The following is a 19,735-nucleotide window of genomic DNA, read 5'->3' as shown; positions in this document are numbered from 1 at the left end:
TTTAGCCTCGTAAGCTTATTTTGGATTTCTGACTGTCAGATAACAGATATGCGTTGTGTTCGGCCACGAAGGTTTGTGGGATTTGCTTCAGCAGCCCCAGGAAAAGAGTACAGAGGTGGTTTTCTCTGTCAAACAAGGAAGCCAAGAGTAGGTGACTTTGTTTCCAGGTCTCCCAGCCACCCGCCCCAGGGCCCGGCCTGCGGTTTTGTTTCAACAGACGTGGCCCGAAGCACAAAGTGCCCTTTTTCCTGCTAAGGGGGCCCCTCCGAGAGGTGATGTGAACATGGTGTGCACCTGGTGCCCCTGACACGTTGAAAGGAAGTGCCAGCTTCCTTAATAAGAACAAACTCCAGGCAGGACCACGTGTGTTAGCCCCGGAAAGAGAATTGCCACGTGGGCAGGGGCAACGGGGCTGCATGATCCCTCCTCTGTCCCCAGGAATCACCTGCATGCACCTTCCCCTTGAAAGGTTGTCACAAGGGGGCCTTGGAGACACTGGTCATCCCTTCACACTCTGGCCTAGGAGGTGGCACACTGTCCGTCTGCAGAACTGAATCCGAACCAGGTGTTCAGACAGCCTTCAGGGGAGGCTCCAGGGTACCAAGGGGACGTGCACACTGAGTGACCGGTGCCATCTTCTCTCCTTGTTCCACGTGGAGAGGCCATCTTTCACCCCCTGTTTGGGGATGCACCGTGGCTCGCAAGCTGGGGCCCAGGAGAACCAGGCCCGAGAGACGAACCCTTTCTGGTCTGCCCAAGGCCAGTCTTCTGAGCTCTGGTTTCCAATAAATACTTGTCCTTTCCCTGGTGGCTGCAACTGATCACTTTCCCTCATCAGGAAGCCTGCGCTCCCCACCTATGGACACGACCTGGCTCCCCAGTCAGGCCGCAGGAGAACTGAGAGAAAGCACCCGTCACTCAACAGCATGTTAATTATCCACCTACACTTTGGGTTAAAGCACTAAATTGCTCACCAGGCCCCAAGAGTCTTTTGGTTGAAAATTTCATGCCATTTATCCATCCTGAGAGGGAAGGGGGCTTCCTATGAGTGCCAAATGCTCAACACATTGTATGCCAGTCATCCCCTGCCAAATCCTGGGAGGAAGGTACTAGTCTATTCCTACTTTACAGCTGAGCAAACTGAGTCTCGGAGAGGATACTTTCCCCAAAGTCACACAGACTTTAATGTGGTGGATCAAGGGCTTGAACTTGGAACCTATGGCCTTTCACCTCTTGAGTGTGCGGGTCGTTCAGGAAAGGCCACCCTGGTTGTGGGGAGAGCAGGTGGAGAGGGGGTAGAGGGACCATATTGTAAGAAAACTCATGATACATAGTCAGACAATGGAACGGAACAGTTGAAACGGGGACTGCCCTAGATAACCGGTAAGATCTTGCCAAGAAAGGAAGTCAGGAGCTAACTATAGAGCATGGCCATGACTGTCAGAACTCGGCTGGTCTCCGGACTCCGTCACTTCTCCCTGTTGGTGATTTTCCATTCTCCCACTGTTCCCCTGCAGGACTAGCTTTTAAACCCTGAAACCGAAAGAGACAGCCAGGAAGCCAGCAGCCAAGGAGCCTTTGTCCAGTTCTGCAGCTAATTTTGGAGGAGAAAGAAACCCTACAATATGGTGTTTGTGTGGGTAGTTTCGAGAAATGTAAAAATAAAGGGAGCGGGCGCTGAATCCTGGGTAGCCGAGAAGGAGGAAGACAGGAGCTTGCGGGAGATGGCCTGGGATGGAGACTGTACCTACCTTTTCTTTCTGGAATAGTTACTGAGCCCCCATGAGGTGCCAGGTCCAGGGCTAAGCTGGGTGGGGTGTGGAGTGGGGTTTAGTTTGGATGGTCGGAGAGTCGTCTCGGGGGAGGTGGCCTTAAACTGGAATCTGAGGGATGAGAGGGGAGTTGGCCATGTCCAGAAGCAGGGAGAATGATCTAGATAGAGAACACCATATGCAAGGTCCCAGGGGTGAGGAAAAAAAAAAAGAGAGAGAAAATGGTGATGAGAGAGAAGGGTCTGGTCAGGGGCCCTTGTAAACCATGAAGGGGTTTGGCCCTCAGTGTTGTCAGCTGCCATTGAACGTTTAAGCAGGAGTACGCCACAGGATTTGTGTTTTGAAGTCACTCTTGCTGTCTGCCGAGACAGCTTTGGAGGGGGACTGGAATGAAAGAAGTGAGAGCGTGAACAGCCATCAGAGAGGTCCAGGCAAGACGTGTGGCCACCTGGACTAGGCTGGTGGGGGGGGGGGGGGGGACATGGGGAGAAGAGGGCCGACTCTAGACATTTATTGGAGGGGAAAATCAACCTTACTGAGGAGGTGAATGTAAGAGCTGAGGGAAAAGGAAGAAGCAGGAATCACCTTGGGGTTCCACCTCAGCCACGTGGAGAGGCGCTGGGTAATTTTCTAAAGTGAGGCACCCTTGAGGTGCAGACAGGTTTTATAATAAGGGACTCTATTTCGGGCAAAGATGAGCTGTTTACACCTCATCGGAGTGGAGAGAGCAAGTAGGCAGGTGGATGTATGCATCTGGAGCTCAGAGGGGAGGTCTGGGCTGGAGATACGCAAGTGTGGGAACCATTAGCATAACCATGCTATTTAAAGCCCTGGAAATGGAAGAGATGATCTAAGGAGAGAAGGGTAGAAAGCCCTGGGCAAGCCCTGAGGCATTCAGATGGGTGGAGATCCCACAGAGGTGGAATAGACCCAGAAGATGTAGGGGGCAACCACCCCATTCACCCAGTTAGCAAACCCACAGAGGGTGGCCTGGGGCATGTGCAGCAGAGGCTGGGGACGCCAAGGCATTAGGACAAGGCCCTTGCCCTCAAGGGGCTCACAGTTTATGCAGGAGCAGCCTTAAGAGCCAATATTTACATTACAATGTGGTATAGTATTTATAGAGATGGGCCCAGAAGAAGGCACTGGAAGATCCCTCTGTAGTCTCAGGTGCCAGAAACAAGTATGGCTGAGTCTATGGAAGGGGCCGTGGACCTCAGGAAGGTGGAGAGAAAGGATGCAGGGGCTGAGAATTCTTTGGGGTCTGGCGTCCTTCCTTGAGACTCCCTAAATCCCCTGGACCCACCGGCCTCTTCCTTCCAGAGCCCCCACAGGCCATGAGTGTCGCTAGGGAGCCCTGCTCCTTCCTCATTTCCACCCCACCTCCAGCCCTCTAGGTCCCCTCCTCTGTCCTGACCGGCTCGCTCCCTTAGGAAGAGAACTGTGTTCTGAAACAGGATTAGCTGGACAGCAGAATGGCTGTAGCCTGGAGCCTTGCCCCCCATTATAGCGGGATATCGTCCCCAAAACTGCTGCAATGAAGCAGCAGGAAATGAATCCTGCTGTTGAGAAATCATGCATGTTGACCAGCTTGTATTTCACACTGCTTGAGGAAAAGAGAAATCTGTCTCACTGAGCTTTTCACAGAGAAACAAGGTCAGTAACCACCCCCCGCCCCCCGTCACTGCAGGCCAGAGCCCTCCACCAACAAACCCCCACTCCTGGCAGCTGCTGAATGCCACGGACTGGGCGCCTCTTGGGCACTGGGCTGCCTGGCTCACGGTGCCCGCGTGGCTCACTCTCCTGTGGTTATGTTGAGTCCACAAACCCGCATAGCCTGGCTCCAACCTCTCCCTCCATCCTCACCTCGCGCTGCCTCCTTCCTGTGCCCCGTACCCGGTCCAGTCTGGACAAGCCCTGGGGATCCTGGCTCTCAACACTTGCCTGGTTAATACTCTGCCTTGGAGACTGAGGAGGCTCTGAACTTGTCTTCAGGCTCAGTCTCTGTGTTGGTGCCTCTATTTGTTAAAGCTCTCACTGCTCCGTCGTTCAGAGAGGATTTCTTCTTCCTTTGAACATGTTTAGTGTGTTCCTATTTCATTGCTTATGGCTCATTTAATCTTTAATTATAATGCTTTGTGGGCATGCTTTATCTCCCCTCATGGACTCTGTAAACTACCGAAGATCAAGCCTCGTGTCTGGGGTCAAGTCTCATTTATCTCCATCCACAGCTTCGGCAAAGAGCTTGGGCATGCTTGTGGAGTGGATGAGGTTTGGTTAAAGTTGCAGAGGGGATGTGTGCTGAAGTGGGAAATACAGTCTAGGGCTTGATGTAATTGGCTCCCTGGGAAAACGCACCTCTGCTAAGAGAATCTATGAAGGGATAGAGAGTAATTTGTCCATCCATTCACCCATCCATCCATTCAACAAATACTTATTAAGCATTTATGCCAGAAGTAATGTTAGATACTGGAGATCTAGTCCTAAGTCTGCATCAATTCTTGCTCACGCAGAGATTCTGTCCTAGCCCAGGGACATAGATCATAAACAAAGAAAACATCACGTAGTGGTAAGCGTCACTGATAAAAATAAGTCAGAGTGATGTGCTTGTGTGACTGTCAAGTGGTTGGGGAGGGGGTCTCTGAAGAAGCGACGCTAAGGAGAGACCTGAAGTGGGGTTGAGGTGGCAGGGGGAGGTGTGGGCATGAGCTGTCCCAGAGAGGGGAACAGATGGGACAGAGCTTTGAGGTCGGGGAAGGTGGGGACCGAGATGGGATGAGTTTAATCGGTACCAGGAACAGAAGGAAAGCAAGAGTGGCCGGATCCTGGGGAACAGGAGGTGATGGACACAAGTGACCCACAGTTCAGTAGGGAGATGGTGGTGACACAGTCATATGTGCTGGCAGAGTGCATACATACAGCGTGGGCTTCTGGCCAAGGTATGGATTTGGTCCTCACTCTAATTATTACTGATGTGTGAACTTGGGCAACTTTTCTGAGTCTTAGTTTCTTCCTTTGTAAAATATCTAATTTGTGGAATTTTTGTGAAGCAGATGGTATAATGGAAATAGCACCCATGCTGTTGACAACAAATGGTAACCTGAAATCCAGGTAGTAACCTAAACACCAGGCATTACAGGATGAGGGACGACCGGGAGCCCAGAGCTAAGCAGGGACAAGTTAGCCCTTGTCCCACGGAGGCTTCCTGGCTCTGTCCTCCTTCTTTTCCTCTCCACCACCCTACCTCTCTCCTTCCATCTTTTTCTTACCTGATTACATTTCTTTTTATTCTCACCACAGTTTCTTACTCTCAACTTTCCTTCACATTATTTCAAATCCCATCAGCTCGACTGCCGCAAATTTAGAATCAAGATGTATTTTTAAATGCCGATTGTTGAGTATGGTTTTGTCTTCCTTTAGAAATCAGGTGTGTTGGTATGGAAGTTCCTCAAAAGATTAAAAATAGAACTACCTTATGGCCCAGAAATTGCACTGCTAGGTATTTATCCACGGGATACAGTTGTGCTGTTTTGAAGGGACACATGCACCCCGATGTTTATAGCAACACTATCCACAATAGCCAAAGTATGGAAAGAGCCCAAAAGTCCATCGATGGATGAACGGATAAAGAAGATGTGGTATATATATACAATGGAGTATTACTCGGCAATCAAAAAAGAATGAAATCTTGCCATTTGCAGCTACGTGGCTGGAACTAGAGGGTATTATGCCAAGCGAGATTAGTCAGTCAGAGAAAGACAACTATCATATGACTTCACTCATAAGAGAACTTTAAGATACCAAACAGATGAACATAAGGGAAGGGAAGCAAAAATGATATAAAACCAGGGAGGGGGACAAAGCACAAGAGACTCTTAAATATGGAGAACAAACAGGGTTACTGGAGGGGTTGTGGGAGGGGGGATGGGCTAAATGGGTAAGGGGCATTAAGGAATCTACTCCTGAAATCATTGTTACACTATATGCTAACTAACTTGGATGTAAATTAAAAAAAAAAAGTCAGGTGTGTTGAATGCTCTTAAGTCCCTGTTAATGGAAAACTAGCAGCAGCCTCCGCACCTAAATTAAGTAATTTTCTATGATCGTATGGCCCTGGGATGATTATTTTTTTCCACTGAGATCACTGTCTCTTAATAGAAAATGGCTCCTACCACTGGATTAAAGGATTAGAAAGAGATTGTCTCAAGGCATTCGGGGACTGGTGCACCAGGAGAAGGTCTCTCCACTGGCTGAAGAGTGGAGATCTGGACGCCCTCCACAGGCCAGTAACCCCTGAGTCACTCCAGGGATGCTCTGGAACATAGCCTGGACATCATGTTCAGCCGCTGGCTGGCTTCAGATCTGTGGCTTCCCTGCAGATGTGGAACAGGGCAGACGGGAAGGCAAGGGCAGCCTGGCTGGAGTCTGAAGGGGAGATGTGTAAAGACAGGCTCTGGCATAAAGGGTAATGTGAGATGTCCTTTTCCCATTCTTGCAGCTGCCTGTAAACAAAGGTCAGGAAAGGACAGGTTTCGTGGGCGTGAGTGTGTGTGTGTGTGTGTGTGTGTGTGTGCGTCAGGTGGAAGAGGGAGCCACAGAGACCCCCACATGCTGTTCAAGGCTTGTACTGAAAGGGGCCTTGTGGTTGGGAGAATAAGGTGAGGGGCCAATATGTAAGCCAAATGGAGGCTCTAGCTCTCCCTTGCTTTTCTACTTTCTGGGAAGGGACAATCCAGTAGCTGGTGGTGGCTGGTAGGTCATCTAGTCCAACTGCCCACTGGTGGGACACTGAGGACCCAAGCTAAGTGACTTGCCCAAGTCCTCTCTCACACAGAGAGGCAGAGATAAAGGCCTAGTGTACTTTCCTCCATACCAAGTCATCTTTGAGTCTGGGTGATGGCGGTAAGAATATGGTAGAGGGACAGTCTCTCTGTACTCTGACTTTAGGGATCCCAGATGTCTAGCTTCAAGTCCTGCCCTGGCTCATGTTCCAGAGTCTGAGCCCCTTATGCTCAAGGTCTGCCTTTCAGTGGGGCAGGGCTGAGGGGAGCCCTGGGTTGTGCACTGGAAGGCGGTCCAAGACTTATCCATGGACACAGAGAAGCCACGTGGGACAAACAGAGAGCTAACTTTAAAAATGAATAAGGTAGAGATTTTCATCCTCACAGAGGCCGAAATAAGGTCACATGAACTATTACTACAGCTCAAGGATCTCAAATTACACTTGATCTTGCCCAAAAGGCCGAGAAGCGATCAAGGATCTCAAATTAGATGCCAGGAAGGCGCTTAGGGAAAACAAGACCCCCCCAGCCCGTGGGGCTGGTCTGATTTGGAGGGGTCTGGCTCCTTGGTGCCTTAGAGGCTCTGCTCCAGAAGATCAAGGGCAAGTTGTAGTGATGGCAGAAGTTATAGGCACTGGGTCCTCCTGCCATTTTCCTTTGATGCCTCCCATTCTCAGGTGGCCCCTTCAGTGTCCCTTCTTGGAATGAAGGGCCCAAGGGGGTGGGAAGACTGGGAGGGTGTCCTTAGCTAAGCCTGGCCTCCTGGTTGCCTGGTCTCATCAGTTTATCACTGCCATATGGTAGGGGCCGAGGGGCAGGGGCCTGGCAGGAATGTCTGTTCCCTTCTCCCCACTCCCATGCTAAATAGAATGGCAACGCCCAAAAGGAATTCAACAGGGGGCCTTTGGAAGCCATCTTTCTCTCCCTGCGACAAGTTTTTAAACACATTTTTTTTTTTTTTTTGCCCAAATCACTGAATTAATGAAGAAGAATCTGGCTATTTTCTCTTTGCACCAAGCTCTGAACACAACAGCAGACAGTGGGATGAGCATAAGGAGTGCTCCACGGTGGTAATTCCGCACTGGACCAGGGCCTGGCCTCGGAGCAGGTGCGTGACCTGGCAAGGGGATGCCCGGGCGGCCTCTAGCTGCTCCCTGTCAAGGGCCACTTGGGAGGGACAGATGGAAGGGAGAGACAACCAGCAACCTCCCTGACTTTATCTCAGATTAGGGCTTTTTAACCAGGGGACTGCAGGCTTCTTGACCCTTAGTGAGTTCAGCTCTCGGCCTGCTCAAGACAAAATCAGAAATGCGACGGTTCTGCGACCACTATAGGACATCGAATCAGCACTTACAAATGAGCCTCAAGAAAGCATGGAGCTGAGATGGCTTTCCTGGTGACAGCTACCATTCAAGGAACAGAGAAGTCCTGGGACACAACTCATCTGGAGAGTGGAAAGAGGGAAGCTCCTTAACTCGTTAATGAGGCCAGCAAAACATTGATACCCTAAGTCGGTTTATTATTAGCCTGGCCGGTAGCGGTGATGGCAAGGGCATCCTAGCGTGTGAGAAAGAAAACACGCAGGCCCATCTTGTTATTAATATATAAACACAAAAATGTGAAACACAGTATTGGCCAGATCCGGCGATGCACGGGAGAGATAACCCATCAGGGCCATGTTGGATTACTCCTAGGAATGCAAGATGAATGTAACAGGGGGAAAACTGATGAATGTAATTTGCTTTATGAACAGAATAAAAGCAAAAATCTATTGAAAATAAAAGCTTCCTGAAAAAATTCACAGCCCTTCTTATGGAAACTCTCAGGAAACCAAGAGTAGAAGCAAACTTCCTTAGTCTCATAGAAGATGTTTGTGAAAAACTTACGATAAATCGCATACTTAACGGTGAGATGTTGCAAACATCCCCTTTCAGGCCAGGAACAAGGTAAGATGCCCATTATCACTGCTTTTATTCACCACTGAATTGGAGGCCTCAGCTAGCACAGTCAACTAGAAAAATAAACAAAGGCATAAGGCTTGGAATGGAAGAAACAAAACTTATTCGTGTAGATAATACGATTGTCTACATAGAACACTCTGCAGAATGATCATTAAAGTTAGTAAGAGGGTTTGAAAAGTTTCCTGGACATAGCATTAGTTTCCAAATGTCAGTGATGTTATTATAGGTTAGCAACAATTAGCCAGAAAATCTAATTTAATTTATTTTTTAAAGTTTATTTATTTTGAGAGAGACAGAGACAGTACAAGTGGGGGAGGGGCAGAGAGAGAATCCTAAGCAGGCTCTGCACTGTCAGCATAGAGCCTGAGGTGGGGCTGGAACCGATGAATCGTGAGATTTCTTTCTTTCTTTTTTTTTAAGTTTACTTATTTATTTGGGGGGGGGCACAAGGGGGGCAGGGACAGGCGGAGAGAGAGAATCCCAAGCAGGCTCTGTGCTGTCAGTGTAGAGCCTGATGTGGGATTTGATCCCACGAATCAGAGGATCATGACCTGAGCTGAAATCAAGATTCAGATTCAGACACTTAACCGACGACTAAGCCACCCAGGTGCCCTGTTTTGTTGTTGTTTTTTTTTAATTTAAGTAATCTCTGCAACCAGCGTGGGGCTTGAACTCACAACCCTATGATCAAGAGTCACATGCTTTTCTGTCTGAGCCAGCCAGACGCCCCTAGAAAAAGACTTCTTAAACAAAATGCAGGAAGCACAAACCATAAGGGATAGGACTGGCAAAGGTAACTACCTTAAACAATACCCAAAAAATGAAAAGCCACACCTCAAACTGGGAAAAGATATGGTCAAACCTACATCAAAGATCCGTGTTCAGAATAGGTAAAGAACTGCTACATTTCAATAAGAAAGAGACAACACAATAGAAACATGGGCAAGCGACACAACAGGTTATTATTCACAAAAGAACAAACACAAATAGCTTGTAGACGTAAGAAGATGCTGAAATGTAAGTAATTAAGGCAATGCGAGTTTAAACTTGAGTGAGATGCCGTTTTTACACCTCACAGATCAGCGTAAAGTAGGGCGTAGGAATGGTGAGGATGGGGTTCACTAGGAACACTGCAATGGTAGGGAGTGGCTGTATGTCCACTTTGGGAAAACTCTGCCCGCACCTAGGAAAGTTGAACTCGCATGTGTCCCAAATCGTACACATGGGTACCAATAGACAGGCTCAAAAGTGTTTGTAGCAATGTGGTCCACGTTAGCCCCAAACTGGAAACAACACCCATGTGTCCTGATAGCAGAAAGTAGAGATTTTGGCATGGCATGTGGTAGAAAATTATGCAGCAGTGAATAGGGTGAGCTCTGGCTAAGTGAAGATAAGAAGTGAGCCAGAGAAAGCACCACACAGCACGCTTCTATTTATATAAGGTTCAAAATAGTCTAGAATAAACAACTTCTAGTCTAGGAATATACGCACAGTTGATAAAGCTATAAGAAGACGAGGGAATGAATAATCAAAATCGAGATAGAAGGGTGTAGGATTAGGGAGAAGCGCATCAGTAGTTTTGAAGGTACTGGCAATGTTCTGTTTCCTTGCCTGGGTGACAGACTCATGGGAGATACTGAGCATACATAGTTGAAACACTCTTTGGTCTATATGGTAGATTTCAAAATTAAACCACAATAAAAACAATAGAGTTTCACTGCTCACGTAGGGTGTGGTACATTTGGAAGTGGGTACCTGTGGCGGTGGGGGCCTGCCGGCCCCCCAGGAGAGCTTGGTCCCAGTTGGGAGAAGGGATGGGGCTTAACTGTTTGCCTGGGTTCCGGCAGGTGTATTAGACATGGTGGTGAACGCTATGAACGTCCTCAGAGAGAAGGTCAGAGGGACCTGTCCTTCATGGGGCTGAGAGTGGTCATTGCTGTTAGGGAGAGTGGCCAGACATTCATGGGTTAAGCCACCAAGACATGAGTGACACAAAAATCCTTTTCAAACGCTATTACTCAAAGCTGATCCCCCCAACAACTCAAGCAGCATTAGCATCTGACTCGAAAGGCCGGCTCTGTACAGGGGTGTGTCCCCTAGTCTATAAGTGGATTGTGTGGGGCTGGTGGGGCAGTCTGATAAGTCAAGGGAGAAAGTTTAGTTTAAAAGTAGTATTTGCTTTGGGGCTGGGGCTCAAACCTCACAGGGGTGATGACAGACTATGGGAGGTTTCTCATGAGAAGCCAGGATGGCTGAGCAAGGTGGTCTGGGGACCCGGCCACCAAACTGGGGTGGGATGAAAGGAAATGAGACCAAGGGATGAGGCTGGGGCCTAATGGAGGGTTTTGACTCTATGCTGATGATGGAGACTTGACTCTGTCCACCGGAAGCTGTTGGCATCTCTTAAGTAAGGGAAGTGTTAGGATTTGATCCAAAATTTAGAAACGTTGAGCTGGGGGCTAGATGGAGGTTGGCCTGGACAAAGGAGGGGCAGGAGGCAGGGTGACAAGTGGCACTGGCCTGAGCTGACACAGGGACCATGGGTTTGGAGAAGATCAGAGAGAAGCCCTGCTTAAAACTGTCCTCAACATGAAGGTAGCACCAATGTCACATTGACGATGTAGGGGGACTTGGGCTGTTTGGGGACCCATAAATTCTGCTACAAGGAGACTCTCTGCTAGATTCTTGACTTACCCAGCCCACAGAAGGTAAAGAGAGGACAGAGATGGGAAGAGGGAGGGAAGAGTGAGTGCTGATCATGACGACGAGGCTTAATTCCACCCAACAGATGAGGTGATGAGGTTCTGTTTCCTGGCCTCAAGTCACACCGCTAGCAGGTGACAGAGCCAGAAGCCAGCTCTGCACCCCCCAAAAGGAAACCTCCACCCTGGACACCATTCTGAGCAGTTAGGAGGCTCTTGTCAGGCCTGGCGCGTCCCCTTCGAGTTGAGACCTCAAAGGAAGGGCATGTGTGGTGAGCAGACCTGTGCTCGGGGCCGAAGAAGAACAGATTTGTAAAGGCCCGAGGACAGGCGGGGAGTAGAAGCGGGGAGGTCATTTTTATAGGGATCTGGTACCGGCTGTACTAGGGTGAAGGGCCAGGTCACCTCCTCTCTCCTACGTGTCCCCATCTCCTGCTGCCTGCCTGAGTCCCACCCCAAAACCCAGCTTGGGTGAGTGCATGGCAAGATGGACCATTAGGTTACGTGCAGATTTTCTTCCAATGGAACAACCAGGCTTCAACCCAAAGCTGCAGAGACCATTTGCATTGCTCGGTTATCCGGGATACTGTGTGTGCAACGTGGCCCATTTAGGACTCAGTTCTGGACTCGGAACTGGGTTAGTTAGCCTTCTGTTTAAATACCTGTAAAATGAAGATAATAATTGTCCCTCTTTTGTCTGGCATATAGGAGCAGTAGGTGATAGAAGGCCTAAAACAGGATTTATCTCAAAGTGAGCCCTGAATACCTACCTGGGGTTTGGATTCTTAATGCTGGGTGGCCATTGCAGAGCCCTAAGGCAAGGAAAAGCTCTTTTCTGCTGCCATCTAGTGTGAATCTTGGGAATAACACCCAAGTGGAGGCCAGCAGGAAAAGCTCTCCAGCGAAGTCACCAGTGCCTTGAGAGCTGCCCACTGGAATGTGGGCACCCTGAAGGGCCTGCCTTCCTGCCTGGCTCAGACCTATGCATGCCTTAGGCCACCCTTGCCTCTTGGCTTCCCCACCTTCCCAGTTTTGAACTGACAGTGTGCTTAGAGAGGTTCTGTAAGTCACCACACCCGGGGACCGTGGGGAGCAAACCATAGATTTATTTTGCAAGTAACAGGTCCAGAAGGATCATAGGAAAAGGAACTCAAGGCTGAGAGCAGAAAGCTTGGATACAGAAAAGCCACAGGGAGGTCTCTAGGATTGTAGCCCCCAGGGAGAGCTGCAGAGGCAGACTGTGGAGTGACCCTAGCGCCTGGCCCGGTGGCTGCGGCTGCAGGGACCCTGGGCACTCAACTCCAAGTGCAGCATTTGCAGGAGGAGCTGAACACCAGGCTCGCTGGGCAGCTTTGCTGGAATAGCCGCCCCCCTGCACAGCTATAGTAGCTGGACTGGTCCCCAGGGTTGGGGTAGAGCCCGTCAGCTTTGCCCCGGCAGAAGGTGTCTTGTTCGAGGCTGGGGCCACTCTCAGGTTCAGAAGGCTGGTCTGGTGCGGGGACTTCAGGTCCTGGCGGGCCTAAAGGAAGACCTGGGGAGACAGCGAACATTCAGCCAAGCCTCCCCCAAGAGATCCCAAACCCACAGGCCAAGCACACAGGCAACCACCACAGGCAGGCTGTGGCTCAATACCTCACCACTCCCCCTACCCAAAGGCAGAGCACAGCCAGGTGCCCGACAGCCACACTTAGAGCTGCAGCGCAGCTCAACAGAAAACACGGGGGTGCCAGTGGCCATCTATCATCTGCAAAGACCAGCCACACACTGGCGAGGGCCTCCGGGGGTCTTGCGCTCCAGGTGAGCGCAGGCTTTCTCTTTGAAAAGAGAGGTGCAAAGCTGCAGCTCCCTGGCTGAGGGCCCCCAGAGGCAAGCCCTGGACAGGCGTTGCTGCCGTCAGAAAGGGGAAGAAGAGCCTGAAAAGAGAATGGCTTCCAAAGTTTCCTTGGCCCCTGGGGGTGCATGAAATTTGGGAAATCACAGGATCGGAATAAGGGTATTTCTCCAGAAGGAGCCAGGACCTGTAGTTCAGGGAGGGGGTGTTCCTAGTCTTCCCGCGAATTCTGCCTCTGGTCCCTGGCCCCTCACTCACTCAGCTCCAGCTGCAGTGTCTTGATGAGGGGATACGGGCCCTGGTTACAGAAGAAGCCAGCGAAGTCGTCCATGTCCAGCGCCCACACCATGGCGCCACCCAGTCCCTTCTGCTTCAGGTACCTAGCCTGTGCACAAGGAGCAAGGCGCAGGTGGAGGAACCCCGGGGGAACCCGGCCCGGCCCGTCCCAGAACCCGCTTCCTCATCTGGATAGGGCTCTTTTTCCAGCACCCCCAGGTCATGAGTGGTCAAGACTTCTGGACACAGCCCTGGGCGGGAAGCCTAGGCGACTGAGTCCTGATCCCTCTGGAATCCTCCCCTCTCAACAGGAGCATGGCCTGGGTGAGGGTGAGGGTGAGCGTGGGGGTTTGAGGAATGGATGGGTGTGTGAACTTCCCTAGGTCGCAAGCTTTGACAACTCCGTCTTTTCTGTGCTGAGCTGCTGTGTTTGGGGGCACGGCCTGCGGGTTGTGACGAGTCCAGTTCCCATAGGGATGACAAAGCTTCCCCAGAGATCTGAACGATTTCCTGTCTTTAAGTCTTTGTCCTCCCTGAGGGCCTTCTTTCCTCCACCAGATCCCTGGGGTTTCCCCAGTGAATGGCTGTGTGTTCCCGCAAGTGGGTTTCCCCGTCCCCTAAGCCTAACACGCCATGAGGGGAGTTGGAGAGTAGGGCTGGTCTGGAGCCCTTGCTGGCCCCAGTCTCCCATCCTGGCTACTTCCCCTCCAGCGGTGAGGGCCGACAGCTTGTTTTCGGAGTCCAGCCTGGCCTCTCCTCCCCACATGTCTTTGCTTCTCAGTTTCCTCGCCCTTCTGTTTTCAGACCTTCTCGAAGACGCTTCCACCGTGATCCCTTCTCCCATCTCCCCGCCGCCAGGATCACACTCCCTTCGCAATTCTCCCAGAGCGCTTTGTCTACACCTCTAGAGGGACCGGCCACTGTCTGCCCTGCATCACAGCTGACATGAGATGTCCGGATAGACAAACCAGAGCAGGTGCCTCTGCAGGAGTTCGTGATCTCATGGGGGAGAGAGGCATGGAAGCACACAAATACACTTGTTTTGAGCCGCTGATACTGGGCAGGAGTGGGGAGTCATATAAGTAAATCAAAAGGTCTGTAATCTGAGCATGCACAAATGTTGTCATTGAGCTGAATAAAATGATATATCTCACTGTATGTATTTCTCCTCTTCGTATGTCTGTAGAATTTGTATTTTATTAAATGCAAACATATATGTAATAAAATACAAATTCTTTCAAGAGTGGTACTTAACGTAGGGCAATTTTTTGTGATCATGCCTTTTCTTAATCAATAGTTGGTAAAAATACAAAATGCTATCACACGAAGACTTGTGAAATGTTTCAGAGGAGATTCCTCTTTGGAGAGGTTCTGGATGCCATTATTCAATGTTATTGACCTGGACCCATCCAGGACCACCCCCCCTCCCAGCAGGGCTGGGCCTCACCTTGGTTTTGAAGCTCTCCACATCATCAAAACCCACCCACTGGTTGCCCTTGAAGGCATAGGGCACCTTCTGGTCCATGGTTCTGGGCTTAGTGGCCCCCTTCCAGGAGCAGACCTGTTAGGAGCAGAGGGCAGAGCTGGGGCAGAGGCAGGGGGCACCACAGACATCTGTGCCTCTTTGCCCAGAGGAGACTAGAGATTGGAAAATTCCTATCTGAGGAAGTCTGGAGAACGTAGGGGGTTCTAGATTGAGTGACCTAGAACCCTGGATTCAATGAGGCACTGGGGTTTAAGGATAATCCAAGATGGCATAAAGGGGTTGGGCTTCACTTGGCCAGAATTTGCTGCTCTTGGCATCCTCACTCAGAAACTATGGGAGTAGGAGCACCCCCCACCCCAGCCCATACTCGGGGCCCCGTGGGGTTTTCCCACCTCATAGTAAGCCAGCAGCCCTCCCTCTTTGGTGAAGGGACCAGGGGTTCCAGGCCCTGTGGCTGGGACCCCCACTCCAGTGTTTGATGGGGAGGCCAGGGTGAAGGATCGGCCATAGGCAGGCATGCCAAGGATCAGTTTGTTGGCAGGGGTCCCCTTCTGCACCCAGAGTTGCACGGCAAAGTCCTGGTGATGGAGAAGGAGGGAAAGGGTTAATTTACTTTGCCTTTGGCCTGGTTCTGGTCATCTAAGGCTGCGGGCTTCCGATGGGCTTTAGTGTTCCAACACCGTCCTGTCTTCTTTAGGTCTTGTCTTAGACCCTCGACCCCAGACAACCATTGGAGTCAGACAACCATTCACGGGGCAAATATTTATTGATGGCCCATTGTGGCCAGGCTCTATGCTTGGGATACCTCAGTGAGCAAAGCGGCCGAGATCCCTTCCTCACTCAACAACTTAACCTTGCTGAGCCTCGGGCTTCCTGTGTGTAAAATGGAAGCGATAGAAATGGCAAGAACGAAAAGATGTAATGCACGTGGAAGGCCCAGCATAGTGCAGTAAAGGAAAGCTGCGATCATGCTCATCATATGCATTATTGTTGTTCTAGGTCTCACCCAGAGTACAAGAGCAGGGAATGGGGTCCCGTTTTATTTATCTCTGTATCCCTCGTGCCTCGAACAATGCTTGACACTTAGATGCTCAAATAGAAAGAACAAATGAGTACACGGCTGCCTCATTTGCCTCTGGATGGGACCGACCCCATCGTGTATTACTTCACGTAACACCCCCAGCCTGTGGCATGAGGAGGTACCCAACATCCGTATGTGAGATAAATGAATAATGAAGATTCTTCCCTTAAGCCAGGATTACAGGCTCACTTCCCCCAGGAAGCCACTCTGTTCAAGTACAAGTCCTCCTGTTACTCTGCACCCTCTTAGCACTTAAGTCAGGAACATTTTTCACTACGTGTATTCGTATTTATTTCTTTTTGCTGGTCTACGTGATTTATCTCTGATCAGATGGGAGCTTATTCAAAGGCAGAGGTCAAGGCCCCCTGCTCCGCTCTATGGCACCTTGTGTAAGTTCAGAAAAGTCCCCCTCTGGCCGGAGGCAGTCCCGGACACACAGTATAGAGACTAGAAGGTCTCCTTGTAAGAAGAGAAAAGCCTCCCTCCCCCTGCGTGGATCCAGAGCATACAGCTGGGGGAACAGGGTGCTGGTGGGATTTCGGGGCCCTCACCTGTCAGCTGAATGTCTTTGGGTGTCGAGCCGCCGAGCTGGGCTGGCTTCCCCCAGGACCCATACAGTTTTCCTGATGGGGGTGGAGGGGTCTGGGCTCAGTGTGAATTATGGATTCCTGACTCAAGCACTCACAGATGGCTCCCTTATATGTGAAAGAGCCACAGAAGCCTAGATTGTTCTACCCCAGCCGATACACCAAGACGTGGGCTCCCCCAAATTAAAAAGCACTTTAATTTAGGGCTGTTTTGGTTTGTTTTAAAAGAAGAAATAATATGGTTGTTCTTAACTTTCAAAGTGTTGAGTGGGCTTATAAAAACCCTCCAGGCTGCTTGGCGAGGGCGAGTTGGGCAGGAGCCCACCACTCACCCCAGTCTGAAACCCAACCTGCCCTTTCCACGTGCTGGGGTAGGGGGTGGAGGCGGCTCGTCACTGAAGGTGAATCAGTGACAAGGAGTGAATGGTTACCCATTGTTTTGAAGGAAATGGGGTAGAGGAGGTGAAGGAAGCAAGAGGTCATTTTTGCCAGACATTCAAGCTCAAAGACGGCTTCCCAAATAGCCACTGCGTTATTTGATGTCATTCAGTTGGTTTGCTGTGTCGAACAACAGCCAGGAGGCTACAGAGAAGTAAGGCTTCCCCTCAGCACTGGCACAGAACAGGAAATAAACAAGCAAAGAAAGGAAAAGTCCAGCCTCCTCTGTGCCCTGCTTGGTTATCCTGCCTTTCTTTTCCACTAGGGCCTCGAGGCTCAAAAGAGGCCACCTGACAGGGCCTGCGGATGGGGGGACCCGCCTCACCTCTGCAGCCACTCACCACGTTGAGTTCGGCCACTGCCCCGTTCTCTCCCTGCCTCTTGTAGAGGGGGCTGTTATGTCCTGTGGTCTTCTCGTAAGAGCCATGGAAGTCGTAGGCCATAAGGCTGATGAAATCCAGGCTCCTGCAGGAGGCATGGAGAGAGGGGTGACGGGCTAGTGAGCAGTCCCTCACTGCTCCCGCCTGCCCTCAGGGTGTGGCCTGGGAAGGGCCCTCGCGGTAAGAGGCAGTGGTGCAGGCTCCCGCCTGGTCCCGGGAGAGGGGATTAGACAGCTCTCCCTAGTTCCCCCCAACCCGCCAAGATTGAAGTCATCGTCATTCAGACTGGGGGGTTGGCAGCTCCTGTCTTTGGCATCCTCCCCACAGCACTCTCAGGACGCCTTGTACTCTTACCTTTTGGGAGGGAAATCTAGCTCAGTGTTGTTAAAACTTTCGTGTGCACGTGAATCACCCGGGAACACCATTAAAGTGTGGGCTCTAATTTTAGGAGGCCTGGGGTAGGGCCCGAGATTCCGCATTTCTAACGCTCAACACCTTGAGGTGCAGAGAGCCAGACGACTTGTCCTCTTGGTTTCACTCTTGTGCTCCCAGGGTGCTTGATGTTAAGACCGAGTTCCCAAAGAAAAGGGCAAGGATTCCAAAAGAGAGACTCCAGGACACTGGAGTAAGCAGACAGCGTGAGCAAATCCTTCCTGGATCTGCTGGTGGAGGGGTAGACCTTTCCCCAGACGGTACATTGCAGGTGACCATCTGCTCTACTCCTGAGGCGACTCAGCCCGACCTCGGTCTCTCCCACCTCAGAGAACACACGTTCCACGCCATCGGCCTGAGACTCACTGAGCAATTTTGTCCACCTCGTATCCAGCCTCGATGTTCTTTCTCCCGGCCGGGACGGCTGCGCTCAGAAGGAGGCGTTCCTTCCCTGACGTCTGGGCTTCCCGCTGGAAGGCAGCGGCCAGGTCCTGCAGAGGTGGCTCACAGTGAACACAAAGGCAGGGGCCAGGCTGGCCCCTGTGGGCCCCAGGCAGATGTTCACTCTCAGGAGTCTGAAAATTGACTGCAGGGCTCGTCTGGGCTCTGCACATACCCGAAGCAACAGACCTTGGGGACAGAACAGCACCGGCCTGTCCGGTGAGGCCACCAATCTGGGCCCCCCCCCACCCCAGGCCAACTGGGTGACCCCCAACCATACCTGCACCAGGGCTGTGAAGCGCTGCTTGTCCGAAGGAGGGCTCCCCCGGCTCCCTGGGTACTCCCAGTCAAGGTCAAGGCCATCAAAATCATATTTGCGCAGAAATTTAACGGCTGAGTTGACGAAGGTCTGACGGTTGTTGGCTGTAGCCACCATATCTGTGAATCTGCGAGGTGATGAAGGGCAGTATGGGCCTGTTTTGCTGACAGGAGGCCACTCTCTCCCTCACAGGCAGACGAGAAACTACGCAGGATATTTGTGGCTGGCTGTTCAGGCCAGGAGGATGCTGGGAGGGCTGCTTCAGATGCTGCTGGGATATTTGCTGTTGACTTACCAGCCAGGCCTAAGGAAAGGGACCGTCTAGAAGGGTGTCCGGCCCCCAGGGCACAGTGACTTGCCAGGAGCTCTGCCTCCCCAAACTCCCTCCACACGCCTACTGCCTTGTGCCTGCTCAGGGAATTGTGGTCCCCTGAATCAGAGCCGGCTGTCACCCCAGGGTAGAGGTTTAGAAAGGAGGGAACAGCTTCTAATATGAGCACAAAGGGAAGTAGAAAGAGCTGAGTAACCTGGAAACCTGCTGCTTTTGTTCTCTGGTGGGTCAATGTGGTCATTTTCTTCAAACTCACACTTGTAAAATGCTTTGTGCCATTACTGTGACTTGTCTGGAGGCCCTTAAAATCCCAAGCTGCCCCAGGAACCCCCTCCCCACATCCTCCTGATTCCCAAGATCCCTATAAGTGTCTCGAGGTATTTATAGACGGATCCTACTTTAATTGGTTTTCTATTCATTTACTGATTTAATTAATAGCAGCACTTAAGTGGGGTCCATGTGCCTGGGAACCCCAGGCTAAGAATCCCCTCATTCCAATAAAAGATTGGGGAAGGTGGGTCATAAATTTTATCAGGTTTTCAAAAGGGCTCATGATCCAAAAAGTTTTAGAAAGAGTAGTTTAGAACTTTGGGAACCATATATTGTGGACTTTCTAGGAAAAGTCTAGTTTCATATGTCCCATTCCATCATCTCCCGAATTCCTCAAAAACGTCCTATTCCTCAAAAATGCCCACAGTTTGGCATCCGAGCTCGTTCTCACAGACTGCCTTTGACACCCAGAAGTGGAACAAAAATTCTCAAACAAGATATCCTGTCTCAGAGCTCAGGAAATATCGTCACTGTATGTTGTCTGAGGTTAGTTGGGACTCTCCCTGTACCCATTTCATGGAGGAAGACACTGAGGCCTGGAAAGAGGCCAGGATCTCTCCCGTGCTCCCGGCAAGACCGGATGTGTA

General features: G+C 50.9%; 2 protein-coding genes across 8 annotated transcripts in view; one reads left to right on the top strand and one right to left on the bottom strand.

Annotated features, from left to right (window-relative positions):
- ADORA1 (adenosine A1 receptor) overlaps positions 1 to 14,481 on the top strand; it is an 83,454-nt gene extending 68,973 nt beyond the window's left edge. For 2 of the 4 annotated variants that reach the window (XR_003223357.2, XR_015245988.1), the window contains exon 3: positions 14,128 to 14,481. The gene's annotated coding sequence lies outside the window, so the exon portion shown is untranslated. Of the gene's footprint in view, positions 1 to 7,540; positions 7,662 to 7,778; positions 8,500 to 14,127 lie in introns of all 4 variants that reach the window. The other 2 variants (XR_015245989.1, XR_003223358.2) reach the window with 2 other exon arrangements.
- Positions 12,302 to 19,735, bottom strand: part of CHIT1 (chitinase 1) — a 35,202-nt gene continuing 27,768 nt past the window's right edge. For all 4 annotated transcript variants that reach the window (XM_086693716.1, XM_086693717.1, XM_086693718.1 and 1 more), the window contains 7 exons: positions 18,449 to 18,614; positions 18,094 to 18,218; positions 17,257 to 17,380; positions 15,202 to 15,387; positions 14,771 to 14,884; positions 13,306 to 13,432; positions 12,302 to 12,747 (listed from right to left, as the gene is read on the bottom strand). In XM_086693716.1, the coding sequence (XP_086549842.1) occupies positions 12,512 to 12,747; positions 13,306 to 13,432; positions 14,771 to 14,884; positions 15,202 to 15,387; positions 17,257 to 17,380; positions 18,094 to 18,218; positions 18,449 to 18,614 (1,078 nt within the window). In that variant the 3' untranslated portion in view covers positions 12,302 to 12,511. The remainder of the gene's footprint in view (positions 12,748 to 13,305; positions 13,433 to 14,770; positions 14,885 to 15,201; positions 15,388 to 17,256; positions 17,381 to 18,093; positions 18,219 to 18,448; positions 18,615 to 19,735) is intronic.

The sequence above is a fragment of the Puma concolor genome, chromosome E4 (genome assembly GCF_028749965.1).
Source record: "Puma concolor isolate L17-30 chromosome E4, mPumCon1.1.hap2, whole genome shotgun sequence".
Taxonomy (NCBI): domain Eukaryota; kingdom Metazoa; phylum Chordata; class Mammalia; order Carnivora; family Felidae; genus Puma; species Puma concolor.
Note: the sequence above shows the minus strand (reverse complement) of the source record. Positions and strands in the feature narration are given on the sequence as shown.